This window comes from Capsicum annuum, chromosome 3 (assembly GCF_002878395.1).
Source record: "Capsicum annuum cultivar UCD-10X-F1 chromosome 3, UCD10Xv1.1, whole genome shotgun sequence".
Lineage (NCBI taxonomy): Eukaryota > Viridiplantae > Streptophyta > Magnoliopsida > Solanales > Solanaceae > Capsicum > Capsicum annuum.
The window spans coordinates 250453095-250468165 of NC_061113.1; the positions used below are offsets into that span (position 1 = coordinate 250453095).

General features: G+C 33.3%; 1 protein-coding gene and 1 long non-coding RNA gene across 2 annotated transcripts; both read left to right on the top strand.

Annotated features, from left to right (window-relative positions):
• Nucleotides 1-1165: 1165 nt before the first annotated feature.
• On the top strand, nucleotides 1166-9389 carry LOC124897179. The gene is made up of 5 exons (XR_007053853.1): nucleotides 1166-1645; nucleotides 2837-3305; nucleotides 3375-3881; nucleotides 8636-8798; nucleotides 8881-9389. It is a non-coding gene; the product is annotated as an uncharacterized LOC124897179 (long non-coding RNA).
• Nucleotides 9390-13438: 4049 nt separating this feature from the next.
• LOC107863666 (RING-H2 finger protein ATL39) lies at nucleotides 13439-14852 on the top strand. Its single transcript, XM_016709699.2, has one exon. It carries the CDS (start codon nucleotides 14103-14105, stop codon nucleotides 14553-14555), a length of 453 nt encoding a protein of 150 aa, XP_016565185.1. The 5' UTR covers nucleotides 13439-14102; the 3' UTR covers nucleotides 14556-14852.
• Nucleotides 14853-15071: the final 219 nt, after the last annotated feature.

Below are 15071 nucleotides of genomic sequence, written 5' to 3' on the forward strand. Positions count from 1 at the left end.
CTACTTCATGGCTTTACATGGGGATGTTGTTGTTTATGCTATGTTTCAGTGTGATTTAGAGAATATGTAAGCGTAACTTAAATATTTCACACCATTTACACTTTTGTTCAGTCTAATGTATATTTAATTTTAACTTTTCTTAAACTTTTTATAGGTTCACAATCCACTTAATTATGACCCAAATGGCCAATTTTTATGTGATATAGCTTGGGGACCTAATGCTAAAGTCAGAAAGTTTTCTAAGTACACTATCAATGGGTACAGATTTCATATAGAAGAGTTCTCAAAGGGCAAGAAAACCAACAACAGTGGGGTTCGGGTGAAAGGTGATGGCGGTGTTGATTATTATGATATGCTTCATGCGATTTTAGAATTCAATTATCATGTTGGTTGGTCAAAGAAAAAGTTGGTTCTCTTTCAGTGTAAGTGATATGATCCTACGCCTAGGTTAGGTACAAAGGTGCACCCTCAGTACAAAATAGTCAAATTTAAGTGTACAAGAGAGTATGGACTCTATGATCCATTTATCATTAAACATGAAACAAATGTATTACGCTCCTTATCCTTTGTGTAAGAATAAATCTGCATGGCGGGTAGCTATAAAAACAAAGCCTGTGGGTAGATTTGAAGTAGAGGATGCATTGGATGTAGCGTATCAGAATGACATTTCAAGTGTTGAAGAAAGGGTGGATGATGAATTAGCATATGAGTTACAGCATAGCGAAGGCCTATATGAAGAATTTGATCCTTCTGAACTTAGACTGATTGTTAATGATTATGGAGAAGGAACATTCAGGGCAAATGACGAGGAAGATCCAATTGATGAAAAAGAAATAAGCGAGGAAGAGTTACTTGATGAAAATTAAACAAGTGATGAGGGAGAATTGATGAATGACTATGAAACAAGCGATGAGGATTGAGTTGTTATTAATAGTAGTGTGTAGTAGGTCTTGAATTGTATTTTGGCTGCTGTTTGTTGTTATTTTACTTGACAATATGTGCTATTTTCTGAACTACTTTATTAGCTATATTTACTTTGACTTTATGCTTTATACCTGCAATAATACTAACTTTATTGTCCTTCCTCAATAATTGAAACTCCCTTTACTTGTGAAGTTTATTTATTCCTCTTGTATTCTAAGTGATCAAATTCATTTATTCAAACTACTATCATTTTCTCCAATGCCCTTCATCAGCACCTATAGACTAGTTTCCTGGCCCGGTATATCTTGATCATCATCAACCAGATATTCAAAACCATTAGTTACTTTTGTAATATGAATCTGATGCTGCACATCTAAGCTTTTAGCTACCGATTTAGTTGTAACCTACAGCCATGTATCCTCTTTTTCCACCTGTGATTTCCCTATATCTGTATCTTTGGGTGCAGGCCTTTGTTTTGATGTGCTACTTCCATAAACAGGTTTCTTCTACCACTTTTGATGAGGTGTAATAGTTTTAAGGTGCAAGCCTTTGTTTTGTAATATTGATGTACTTATGTTGCTTCTTATCTTTTGTATTCTTCATTGGAGCTTGATTACAATTTGCGTACCAGATTAAAAAAGACCAACTGGGGCTATATTTACTTCAGTTAGATTCATTAAGGCTCCATTGCAGCAAGACCCTTTTTTGCTACCGTAAGAAAGTAAGGTGAACTCTGTTTCTTACTACAGATAAAGATGTGGTGCTTGTTGCCATTTGCATAACTATGTTACAAAAAATCTAGAACTGACCCAAAGTGACTGTTTTTATCTGAAACCCAGCCGTTGACTCAACTTAGAAAGTAAATGTGATGTTTGATATATAGGTTCATTTGTTGGTTAACAGGTGCTTTAGCTAACTGTTGTCACTGTAGATTATACATTATAAATACAAGTGTAGTGTTTGATTAAATTATATACTAGCTGCACATCTGCTCCAATGTTCTTTTTCCCCTCTATTTCTCCTTTCCCCTTAAACTAGCTCCCTTATCTGTCTTTTTGTTATAAGGTGGTGACATGTTCAAAGGTGGATTCAAAAATTTGAGTATATGGGTTCTATATTCTAGAAAAGAGAACTTACTAGGTCTTGGATGAATTATTTATACATATTGAATGGTTTTCTCAACACAAATATAGAGTTCTTGGTCAAAGCTATTGATATTTGCTGAACCCATAGCCTTTAGCTCAAGCTTCACCCCTTAATATGTGATTCTACTAATATAACTACTTAGAGTAGGAAAAAAAGGATTAAGGTATGGTCATAGGAATAACAATCCAATTCTCTATATTAATATTTGTCTCTAGTTTCCCAATCTTCCTTTCTTTCATTTGTACTGCACATATAATTAGGTCTCTTTGGAGAAAAGTAAAGAGAATTGTCACTAACTCTAGTTCTTAACTTACTGATAAAATTGAACAACAAGAACAAAGAAGGTTATTCGAGTTTCGATAGTGATCAGGGATACTAAAGTATGTTTGGTCAGTGTTGAGGTTAGATTGATCGGTTCTCCAAAAAATGATTTTTATCAGATCGATCAGGTTCATGTGACAATGCTCCTAGTCACTATTTTCTTAGCTGTAATCTTTGACTGTAGCGACTATTGAGTGTCAATTTTTAAAATACAAGACAAATTGTGAATTGGATTGTTATTCATAAGTGTTATTAGACCCAACATTCAACACATATGGAAAAGTATGGCATGAAAATTTGAATTGAACTAGGAATGACTGTTAAAAAGTTGAATATTACTTCTTCTGTAACTCTTTTTTTCTCCCCTTCCATTAATGATGTCATTGATTTTCAACAAGGAACTTCTTTTGTTATTATAATAAACTGGTTGTTCTTTCTTTTTCAGATGTCTAGTAAAGAAAATCAATTGCATCAAAAGGTAATGTTAATGGACGACGTAAGAAAAGTAAGAATGGAATTGATAATCTTACTGCAGGTCAATATACCGTACCACCACCACAACCACCACCACCTGTTACCACAACTCTTCAACCAACTACTCCAAATATTCTTCCCCCTCCTAAATACACTATTTCACTACCAAAGGCCTTTTTCATGCCTCAACCGTCTGACCAGTTCCACACCTCTTCATTCCAAAATAGTCTACATAGTAGCTCTTCATCTGTGCCGTCGACATCATCTGCACCAAGCCTTTCTGGATTGAGAGTTAGAGGTCCTAACACACCAACATCGCCATCCATGGACAGTGCCACAACACCTAGTGCTGCATCAGCTGCTTCTCAGAATTTGTAATTTAAAGATGTATTAGAATGTGACGATGTTGGGAGGCTACAAATCGTCCCTTATCATGATGGGTAAGTAACACTTAAGTTTTCCTTAATTTTTAAAAGCTAAGATGATGGTTTAACATAATTTTATTGCAGGTTCATTCCACAATATGCTCGCGCGCATATGGTTATAGAAGCAATTAAACCATTTTTCAATGAGCCGTGGAATAGTTGGTTAGAGATTCCATACAAAATTAGAATTGTTATGTGGAAACAGTTTGTGTTATAAGCAGTTTTATAAGCTATAATTCTCATTGCCTAAATATAGTTTTTTTTATTATATCCATCAACTCATTTTATGATTTTATATTAAATTATTTTGCAGACAAAGTGTACATAGAGTGATTGTCATGATAATGATGTAGACCGCATTTTTGGTTGAAAGCAGCTCTACGGGTCAAAGAACACTTGTATGAGGCCCGGAATAAATTGGTAAAACCTAGTTTGTTGAATGATGAAGTTTGGTCTAAGTTCTTGATATTATGGGATACTCCTGAATATAAGGAGAAGAGGGAATGGGGAAAGGAAAATCGAGCCTCTGAAATGGGCGGCTCGCTGCACACCGAAGGTTCGATGAGTTTCTCTACCCACCAAAGAAGATTGGTACTATTCTTGTCTAACCCTTTTATCCATTTCCTCCTTTATTTCATTACAACAGAAAAGTATTTGTTTATGAGTCTCCAATTTAATCCATAGGGCTCTGGACTTCTGTTAAACTGTGCCCTCTTAAGTGTGACTTGCTTAATACCCTACTAGACTAGTTGTTACACCAATAGCTTAAGTCCTATTATAATAGCTAATAAGACAAAGAGATTTGAAGATTCATTAAACTGTCCTCTCCCAAGTTCAGTGGTGCCATTGGTGAGGATTCATAAGAATTTTTAATTATCTGGAGATATTACATCCTCTGTTTACTTGAGTCACATGGTATTAATTACATTACGCTAATAGTTAACGTATGTGTCTAGATAGAGGTGGAGATCTCTTATAAATTGTAGACCAAAATTATTTCTAGATTTCAGACATGGTTGAACTAAAAAGCTAGTTTCTCAAGTAAATAGAACTAAATAGTTGAATAAGAATTTGCAGTACTTGTGTTTCCAAATATAGAAAAATCATGTAATAGATCACATCGAGCATAAGAAAACTAAAAATAACAGTGATAGCATGACTGAGGTCAGAATGCCTGTAGATTAAATTTTAACAATCACCCGGTTTGATTTTCACAGAAAACTGCGTTTAGACTATTACTTTGAACTAGTAGATCCGAAAACTTGTTGTGATCATTCATTTAATTAGTCATATTCATCAAAGATTAGTTGAGATGTTAGCTAAAGTTTACTCTGTATCTGAAGATGTTGCTTCCACTACTCTCTTAAAACTCTCCTCAACAACTTATTTGAAGCTGTTCGAGGGAACGTTGGAACTATCTTTACCACGCTCACCTATTAATCATACAAAAAGAAAGAAATTTCTCAGGTCTGTTTACTTGATGACAACAAGTGATTGTTTGTATATAACAAACTTGAAGAGGTGCAAACCTTGAATAAAGGATTAAGATTGCTTTGAATGGCTTTTGAGAATCTTTTATTCAGTGTGTTTGGTGAAATATTCATCCCCTCCTCTTTGAGAACCACAAATATAGCCAACTGTTCTGGACCACCATTTGGTGGTGCAGCACTGACTGCAGCAATTTCCATGACACACCCATCAGCACGATCACAAACACACTTAATTTTTATTGAACTTGTCTGCAGGTAGAAAACAAGATTTGATTTGAGCATTATTGCCGAATTAATAAGCGCACTCTATAAAGCTACACATGAACATGATTATAAAGTTGTGTTGCATTCTGCTCTTCGATTCATAACTAGTGTTGTCTATTAGCAACCACGACAGTAAGAGCAACTTGGTTGAACATCTATGAGAGGAAAAGAATCTCAGTAGCATATAAGCGCATAAACTAGAAAACCTGAATTGATAGTAGTACCTTTATACCTCCTAGATATAACTCCTTTAGCTTTGTAAGGCAAAGCCAGAGGAACTCCTAGAAGGATCTTGTATCACATCAGATAAATATGCTTGTTGGAAAAGGGGGTCAATTCTTTATATCTTCCTTTGTCTACCAATACTATGAAAAGAATGGCTATATTATTTTAGTGTTTCCCTGCAGTTATACCTCAATTATGGGACTTTTTTTTTTTTGCCAAATATTTTTGCCTTATATATACAGTCCAAGTGAATAAGAACATCCACAAGTCTGAATTTAACTTTGTATTTTGCATCATTTGATTGTTTGAATGATAATCACTTCATAATGTATTATTATCACTTTTTACATCTATTTATTTTCATGTTGAATGCGATCATTTTACTGCTGCATTTTTCTTAAAGCTAAGGCACTTATAGACATCACACAATTATGATCAAACTTAGGTTTCATCATATTCCCTAATCTATTTGATCGCTTGCTGGATTTACAAAATCCTGTGGAGACAGTAGTTTTAAGGTGTCATAATTCAACTGTAAAACATTGATAAATTATTCTGTGACCTGAAATTCAACTTTTGATTCAATTGAGTTTTGCTTCTTGGTATTGTGTTCTGGTAGTATGCACTATTATACTGGTGAATAAAATTACTGTCAATCCACTCTTATTCAAGTTGGTCACAACCTGCATTAATGTACCCACAAACTTGATAGTACTCCTTCCAAATTCAAAGAAGCAAAGCAGAGAACTTTAATAATTTTATATTTAGTTCAATTTACTTTGAGAGCATTAGGAAGTTTGTTAAGGGGATTGACTAGTTTTTACCAGTCTAAAGTGGATCTATTAGTGGTTTCTGGTGGTTCTTTTTACCCTCTTAGTATGATTCAACTATTACAGCAGGTAGTGTAGATGCTGTATCACCCATAAGGGACTTATAAAATGAGAAAAAGTTTCTTCTACTATAGAGGAAGGGTTGTTCAGTATATCTCCTGTCATGTTTTTTAGAATAGTAATGTTTTTTTGCTTCACCTCTTTCATAACTGCTGAAAAATACTTGTTGTTAACAGTCACCAAGCTTAATTCATGAACTTTTACAGTAGCATTGATCTTGTATATGGGTAAAATTTTACAGAAATTCTTAAATGGGGGAGTAGATGTACCTCTTCTATAACACCCCGCAAAATCATCCATGCGTTAGCTCGTGATAATAAGCTCTTAGAGTTAAATGACTAGAATAGTGTCAAAAAGACTTAGTCTCATTTTTGGATTCCAAAATGAGTAAAGTTTAAACCATATATATAATTTCCCTTATTTCGAATTTTTATCATGTGTAAAATTGAATGAGCTTTCCGTCGATATAAGATTCGCCCAAATCCATTACCCGGGCAAGAAGTTTTGGCTAATTTAACTCCTAATCGTAAAACACCATCACTTTGGTGCTTGGCGCGTCGCGGAGTGGGCCTATTTAGCAATTGTCAAATTCCAATAGCATAGCGCGATTTTGGTGCGTCGCGCTGAAGTTTTAGGTCCCAATCTGTGGGACAACGCGATGGCTCCGCGTCGCGGTGACCTTAAGAATCCCATTCGTCAATTTTCAGTGAGCCACCGCGATTGTGGCGCGTCGCGGTGGCCTATAAAATCGGGCTCCCAGTTATATTTTTATTCTATCTCATTAAGGGTATATTGGGTATTTTTCACCCACTTATCAGCTTAAACACGGGATTTAATCCCAAAGACACCAGAATACATTCACAATCATCCAAATTACTCAAGAACACTCTCTAGGGTTTCAAACTAAAAACCCAAATAACTTAAGATTTAACCGTGGGTATTCAAGATTGATTGAAGATTTGGAATCCCCAAATCGTAGGCTTCAAGAAGCATTCATCAAATTCCTAAATTGAGGTACGTGGAGTTTATCCCAAAAATACATGGGCTTGTTGAAAATACACAATTATGATTTAAAAATTATAAAGCATGCATTTGTTAAAGGGGTTTGAAATCCATGATTTTTATTATGCTTTATGCATGTTATTGATATTGTTATTTCGGCCTTTAGGCCTCATCCCCTTAAATTGATTTACAAGTATATGTATGAAATTGAAATTTAAGATTTGTTTGAGAGCACAGATTATGGGGTTCCTCTCTTGTGATAAATTCAAGTTTATGATCTTATTGTGAATGATTTGAAATTCATGATTTATGGTTTTGAAACTAGTTTTCTCAATACCTTAGTGTTTGAACATGATATAGAGATGATGAGAGGGAGCTTCTTGATATAATTACATCCTTGTTTTAAATGAGAAAGAGTTTTATGTGATTGAGAAATTTGACATAACCACCTTATATTATTGAAAATGCTTGACAAAGAGAGTGTCTTGCATGTGTTTACATGAGGTTTGAGAAAGAGTTTCTTTGAAATGATTTATTGATATGGCGGACCCAAACTTATGTTTTAAAAATAGAGATTATAACATGTTATTAATGGCTCAGAGATGTGACTTGCAAGTCAATGGTATGACGATACCATAAACATGTATGTCATAACAGAGTATGTCTTCCGAATATGTTTTCAGAGAATGCATTCTTTAAAGAGTTAAAATGGGATTAAAGAGGGTTAGGTGCTTATCCGAAGAGGTCTTTAGTTCAAGTAACTAAAATCATGATTTTATCAATCCAGGTATATTATTTTACGCTGGCGACGGCCGTGTGACGTAGCAGAGTCAGAGACTCCAACCCTTGCGGTATACTTGGGTCGGAAGCTTCCCCGCCGAGTCAAGGGCGGATTCCATATAGCCCGTAGAATTTCAGAGTTGTAGGGTACACCACCTAGCATAGAAGTAAAACAAAGAGTGTCACAAAGTTCAGATGATTTTTCAGAGTCTTTCGAAACTGCCCATGTGATTTCTTACTATATGATATGTTTATGAATTGCTTTAAATTGCTCTCATATATGTTGAATATAAATGATTATTTTGGATTTTCTCTGCGTACCAGTACATCTGTATTGACCCCCCTCCCCTACCTCTCGGGTTCTGAGGCTCAGTCTAGGGGTCTAGATAAGCAGTAGGTAATTCAAACAGCAGATCAGATTGTACAGTAGTGAGCCTTCTCTATTCCAGAAGGCCTGTCCTTTCAGATTATGTCATCTATTACAGTTTTGGTCTACTGAATGCCTTGTCCCAGTTTTCAGATAGTTGTCAAATTTTCATGTAGTAGAGATTTCACAGACTGTCCCAGATGTTGTTTAGTTGAGTTCGGATTTCATTCCTTATTGATAAACTAAATCCAGATTATGACCATGTTTTCGTATCAGATATATTTTCGCATCTTCTTTTATTATGTGAATGTTGTGCATGATTACCAGATAGAGTAGGACGCCCGAGCCTTTATGGTTCATGATGTCTGTCATGGTCAGGCCCTAGTTCGGGTCGTGACATCTTCCTACAACCTTCGCAAAGACACATATGAAGAAAAACCCAGACGGTACAAGAGCAGAGTGGGTCGAACCGCGTGCTAAGGATGCATTTGTAAGATAATAAATTTTATATATATTATTTTCTTATTATTTAACTTAGCTTGTTTACTTAATGACAATTATTTTTCTTTCAGAAGGGATTTCAAAAAAGCATTGAATATTGGTGTCAAACTCAACCTGCTTCAGAGGATGGTACCATGGTCCAACCATCGCCTGTTGATATGACTAGAATATGAACAACTGTGGTAGGTGGTCCAAAGAAGGGTAAAATCTACGGGCTTGGAGTTAACCAATCCTCGAGTAGTTCTTCCCCAATGTTACCCAACTCCTCTTCTATTTCACAAAATGCAGAAGAAATGGAAAGAACAAAAATTGAAGAGTTGACGCAATACTGTGCAAAATTTGCAAGTTTGAGGCGTTAGTTAAGAAGCATATGCTGCAAGTATTTGAGGATGGGGAAGATAGTGAATCAGGTGATTAGATTACATTGTAGTGGTTGGTTCTTGTTTATGATAGTGACATTTAGACTTAAACTATTACAATTGGCGTTTGTTTTGGATTGTGACGTTTAGACTTGTCTTGAAATGCTTATACTATTTGATTCCGCTATTTGTTTTGGATGTTTCAAAGTGGTTGAATTTTTAAGTTTTAATTTTATTTGTAATTTTTAAATTCTAGTTGAACAGGAATGATTGGAAATAATTTATTTATTAAATAATTTAATAAATATTCCGACTACATTTGTCAGAAAATTTTAATTTGTTAAATAATTATTTATTAAATTTCTGACCACCATAGTCGGAAAGTTTTTATTTATTAAATAATTTTTAATTAATATTCCGACCACAGTAGTCGAAAATCTATTATTTTATTAAATAATTATTTATTAATATTCCGACCACAGTAGTTGGAAACCTATTATTTTATTAAATAATTATTTATTAATATTCCGACCACAGTAGTCAGAAAAAAATTATTTATTAAATAATTTTTTAAAATATTCTGACTACTTTGGTCGGAATATTTTTATTTATTAAATAATTATTTTTAATTATTAATTTCATGTTCCCGACTGTAGTAGTCGAAAATTTCCGACAAATGTGGTCGGAAGTTTTTTCCGACAAGGTATTTTCCGACTACCACTATACAGTCGGAATGTGGTCGAAAATGTCTTATTTTCTGACTACATTCCGACTACATGGGCTATCGAAAAATACTGAATTTCTGGTAGTGATGTCAGAAAGCATACAATGTCTTATTAACCTTGGATCTATGTATCAGACGTATTGTATTGAATATATCAGGTGTAGAACAAACCAAAATCACGCCTAAATTTTATGATGTATCAGAACAAACATATATGTACGAATACAAGATGGTCACCTGCAACGCATCTCTATTATTATTGAAATCCCCGATCTAAAGACTTGTTTATTCATATGATACATTACGTTAACAAGAATACGTTTAATCCATACCTTTGATAAAAAAAAACTTTTTTTTTAACTTGCTTTCTTTTCCTCTTCGCAGATGCAACAATATGCTTCTTATTGCTACTACCAAAAATCTCCCGTAGTTTCTTCATCATAATCGGATAGGTACGATACTTCAATTTATTTTCACAAAAAGTCACTGTCTTTGTAATCAAAAAAAATTATGAAAACAAACTTACCTCCTATAAATTTGAAGAAGAAAGTTAATGGAGGTTGTAATTGAAAGTTGAAACTTGAATGTTGAAGTAATGGCTGATAACATCGTTGAAATTTAAAATTGCTGAGTTGGTGAAAAATATGGATACGTCTCCATGATTTTAGGCCAGTTTTGAGGAGCAGGAGGCGCAAAAATAGGGTGGGTTGTAATGTATCAGCAAATATTAGGGTTTTATGAGTTGGAAGGATTTTTTATAATTAATTTAGTGGGTTGGAATTTTAAGTAATAATGAAAAGTTAAAGGTGTGGTTGTAAGTAATTTTTTCAAAACGCAACCATCTTCTCCAACTTCGGACAATAGACACATTTTCTTTTTTATTTTAATTGAACATTTTGATTCTTAAATTTCATCTAAATTATCAACCAATCACTTTATACGTTTTTAATATTATAATAATTTTTATCTTTTTAATATATCTATAATAATGAAACAACTTATATTTATAAAGAAAACAAAATCATCATAAATTGTACTCCTTACTTATGTTATTTTAAAATATACAAACAACAAAAATTGAAGGATTCATGTCAAAGTATCATTTTTGGTACAATGATGGAATATGATCTCAAAATATCCCATAAGTTAGGATTATTCATGGATTAGTTATCACATCTTTCATGTGAGATAATTAATTCTACCATCTTAGTGTAAAAATTATTATTAGATTAATTAACATCTCAAACCAAATATGAAATAAAATTAATTTCAAATGTTATTAAGATATTACTATCCATATCCCATATACTAACTCTTTATTCTCTGCAGGTGGTAACTATCAAAATTTGCCCAACCTATCTAATTTGCCAGTGCATTTGTGCAGTCAGAGTTGGCCATGATATTGCCAGCTGCAATATTTCGTTTTAATTGTATTAAAATGAAAGGACAAACTTATATAGTCTATAGAAGTAGAAGAAATCCCCTATTATATAGTATATATAGTGCATTAAAACATACCTTTATTTAGTTGATGGAAATAATGCTTGTTGGGTTAAAGTAACTTTCTTTACGCCAACCACATGATGGATCCTTCTGAACTTCTCTCTTTAAAAGAATGTTATTTGATGCAATTGGATACAAATGTAAAGGCTCAGTGTTTGCAACAGTCAAAAGAAACAAATTGCAATCAGGAATAAAGTTGAAGAAACAAGAATTTTGACAAACTATAAATCTATTTCCCATTATTCCTCTTTCTTGATTTTCTCCGTAATTCAAGAATCATTAATAGTGTATTTCTCAAACGTAGGATGATCTCTTTATGAATACTTTGTGATTTTGTGCGATATTGGAGATGCTCTTTAAGAGAATATTTGCTCCTATATAGGCGTATTTAGAAAATAGAGTAGATCAGCCCCAAAAACTCTAACAGAAATTCAATTCTAATCCACAAAATTTTGATGTCTACACTCCAACCTAGTTCTTACTAAAAATTTCACAATGGACAATTATTTAGTAAATGATCCTTTTTTTTTTCTTTATAATTTATAAACATTATAGATTACAATCTAAAAGTTACTTTTGAATAAATAAAAAATTTAGAAGAAATTAATTAAAATGTTAAATCACGATCTAAAATATTTGATTATGAATTTTCTTAATTATCAAATATATAGAATCACATTTTTGATAACCTGATAGATACAGCCGTTTAATTAATGGATAAAATAGAGAAACTTAACAAGGATGGAAGAAGATTCTACGCAACTGCAACGATATAATTAATTATAGTCCATATAATCAAGCTATTTTAACATTATAGTCAAAATAATAATATAGTCCATTTCAAGAAGATTGTATAGGTGTAGTACACTAAGAAATTAAAACTCATAAATTATTGCGTAATTTTATGTATGAAGGGAAAGTGTTTGAAGAAATGTGTTACTACTGACAGTGAACCTTCAACTTCTTCCACCAGAATATATTAGTTTAATACGGAACCAGTGATTTTGGTTTTTGAATAATTCAAAGAAGACAGATTTCAAGTCAATTATTTATACTAGTACTCGTAGTATTTTTGAGGGGGGGGGGGAGTGCTCAAGTTTACATAAAGACAAGAGTCTCCATGTCATTCTTATTTATTTGAATTTGATTGCAAGTAACAACATGAACTAGGCGTTCGGAGAAACATAATATGCAAATATTGATACGTTAGTAATTTGCAAATTAATCAATATTTGTATGACAAATCTGTAAGGGTGTTTGAGCTGATATATATACAACAGATGGTATCTCATAAAGGAGGCATGAGTTGATTTTACCTGCCAACGCCTTGTCAGTGAAATTCGTTGCACCAAATTTGCCTAACCAAACTTATATTTTTTGTGTGATTTGTGAGTATTTGGACATAAATGGATTAAAGGATAGCGCTGGCAATTGCAAATTTCCGAACGGTTCCAGAAAAATATTTGTATTTATCTAACATTTTTGTCCATTGTTTATGCTCACTTATTTGAAGTAAGGAGTTTTAGAGTTGCAAAACTTCCTTGATGAATATTCCTTAGTGTAACTACCATTTGTGAACCATACGTACCATCACAAATAGCACTCTCGCCCAATGCCAACAACATACACTATAATTCTACAAAATGGGTTTTTAAGCAGATTTTACCTTCACCTTTCAGATAGGGAGGTTGTTGAGAAAAATGATTTAAAGCAGTCCAGAAAAATTAAGTAATAGGAGTAGAAGAAATAAAATAGTAACAAAAATAGACGATGGCAAGCGGACAATAATTACAACACAATAATATGATAGTTGAGATACATAACAATAAATAATAATAGAAATCAAAGAAACAGAATAAAATGGGACTCCTACCATTTTATTTTATGTGTCATAATTTGACCGGACGTGAAATTTAAGAATTAAAAAAAGGCTTGATGACTTTTATTAAATTATTCTTTATTAAAAATTGTACTACTAATAATTTTAATTTAGTGAGACCTTATAGGTGAGATCAATAGGAATAAAAGTAAAATTGTATCTTTAAATAGTTATAAAAAAAAAAATAACATTCTTTTCTAAACTGATAACAAAGGAAAATAACTACACATAAAATGGATAGTTAGCAAATAACAAAAGATGATAAAGAGATAAAAAATAAATAACTACACATAAAATGGAGCGGAGAGAGTATTAAGTACCACTCGCCCAAAAGCTATAAATCAGCCCCATTTACGATTCACACCTTAGATACTACTATAAATAGGAGTACTAAACAAACACACCAAAGACTGAATTTGCCTTCAAATTCTTGCTTTGGTTGACCAAGAAACTCAATGTTATGGGTCTTGTTTTAGCTTTCCGCCAGCAGACAAAAGAAAAAAGGAACAACTTTCAAATCCCCAAAGAGCATGATGAGTAGTGGCAAGTGTGTATACTTCCAATAACACTGGCTCCTACTTCATGCTTTTCTTTTCTCTTTCTCTTTATAATTGTCGGCCAGCTTGTGCGCACCTTCATTAATTTCACGAGCAATCATGCTTTTCTTCCCTATATTAAAATCAGGTTCATTTGTCCTTAAATCAACAGAGCTAGATATTAACTGCGATTGATCAGATACTGGCGATGCTCACGGATTCCATATGAAAGTTGTAAGGTAAAAAAAGGCAGTCCTAAGCACTAAAGCTTCGCGTTTCATAAAAACAACTCATGGTAATGGAAATTATAGTCTCCGTGATGTTGCTGTTAGTTGGGATAGCTGCTTTGGTATTCATTCATGTTTGTATAGTTGGGAGAGCTTTCAGGGGCAGAAATGGTATAAATGGTGACATTTTCAACCCAAGAAATCTGAAGAGACATACAACTAGTATGTCACAAGAGGACATTAAGAAATTGCCCTGTTTTGATTACAAATTGGAAGTTGAGAAAGGGAGTAGTACAAGCCCAGTGGATTGTGCTGTGTGTTTAGAGAATTTCAAGGCTGGTGATAAGTGTAGGCTGTTGCCCAAGTGCAATCACAGTTTTCATGCTCAGTGTATTGATTCTTGGCTACAGAAAACAGCTGTTTGTCCAATCTGTAGAGCAAGTGCTAAATCACCAGTATTGGAAATAGAGGAGCAAAGCAATAATTCTACTGAAGAAGTTGCACTTGAAATGACTTAAAGGTTACAATTGTTTTCTTTTTTTGTTGGAAAGTTGGGACTTGGGAGTAGGTAGTATTGTTTGAATCCATGATTCCGTTCTGTTCTGTTCTGTTCTGTTCTGGGAGAGAGCTAAAAGGTGGTAGATTTACATCATAAATTGTGGGGAATTTTTAAAGAGAAAAGTTTTTATTTCCAGATATTTCTTGCTAGTGGTGATTCCGTTTCCATAGCCATGTATATTACTTATTTTCTTTTTTCCAAATTGTAATGATTTGTTTCATTGTAATTAATGCTACAATACTTGTCAGCTATTCAATTGCTTTTGTTATTCTCCTCCTAGAAATAAAAAGATAGGGTCCGGAGAAATTGACCTTTCCCGGTAGATGCCAAGAAAAATTGTAGAAAGGAAACTTATCCGAGTAAGATTTTTCACATGATCAAACTAAATCTTCCTAATATAGTAATATAAAAAGTAAAGGTATGGAATGGGTTAATCATCCGCTTTGATATTTTATTAAACAAAAATAGTGATATT

Excerpts from the sequence above, each read along its gene's own strand:
- LOC107863666 (XM_016709699.2), top strand. The coding sequence starts at position 14,103 with ATGGTAATGGAAATTATAGTCTCCGTGATGTTGCTGTTAGTTGGGATA.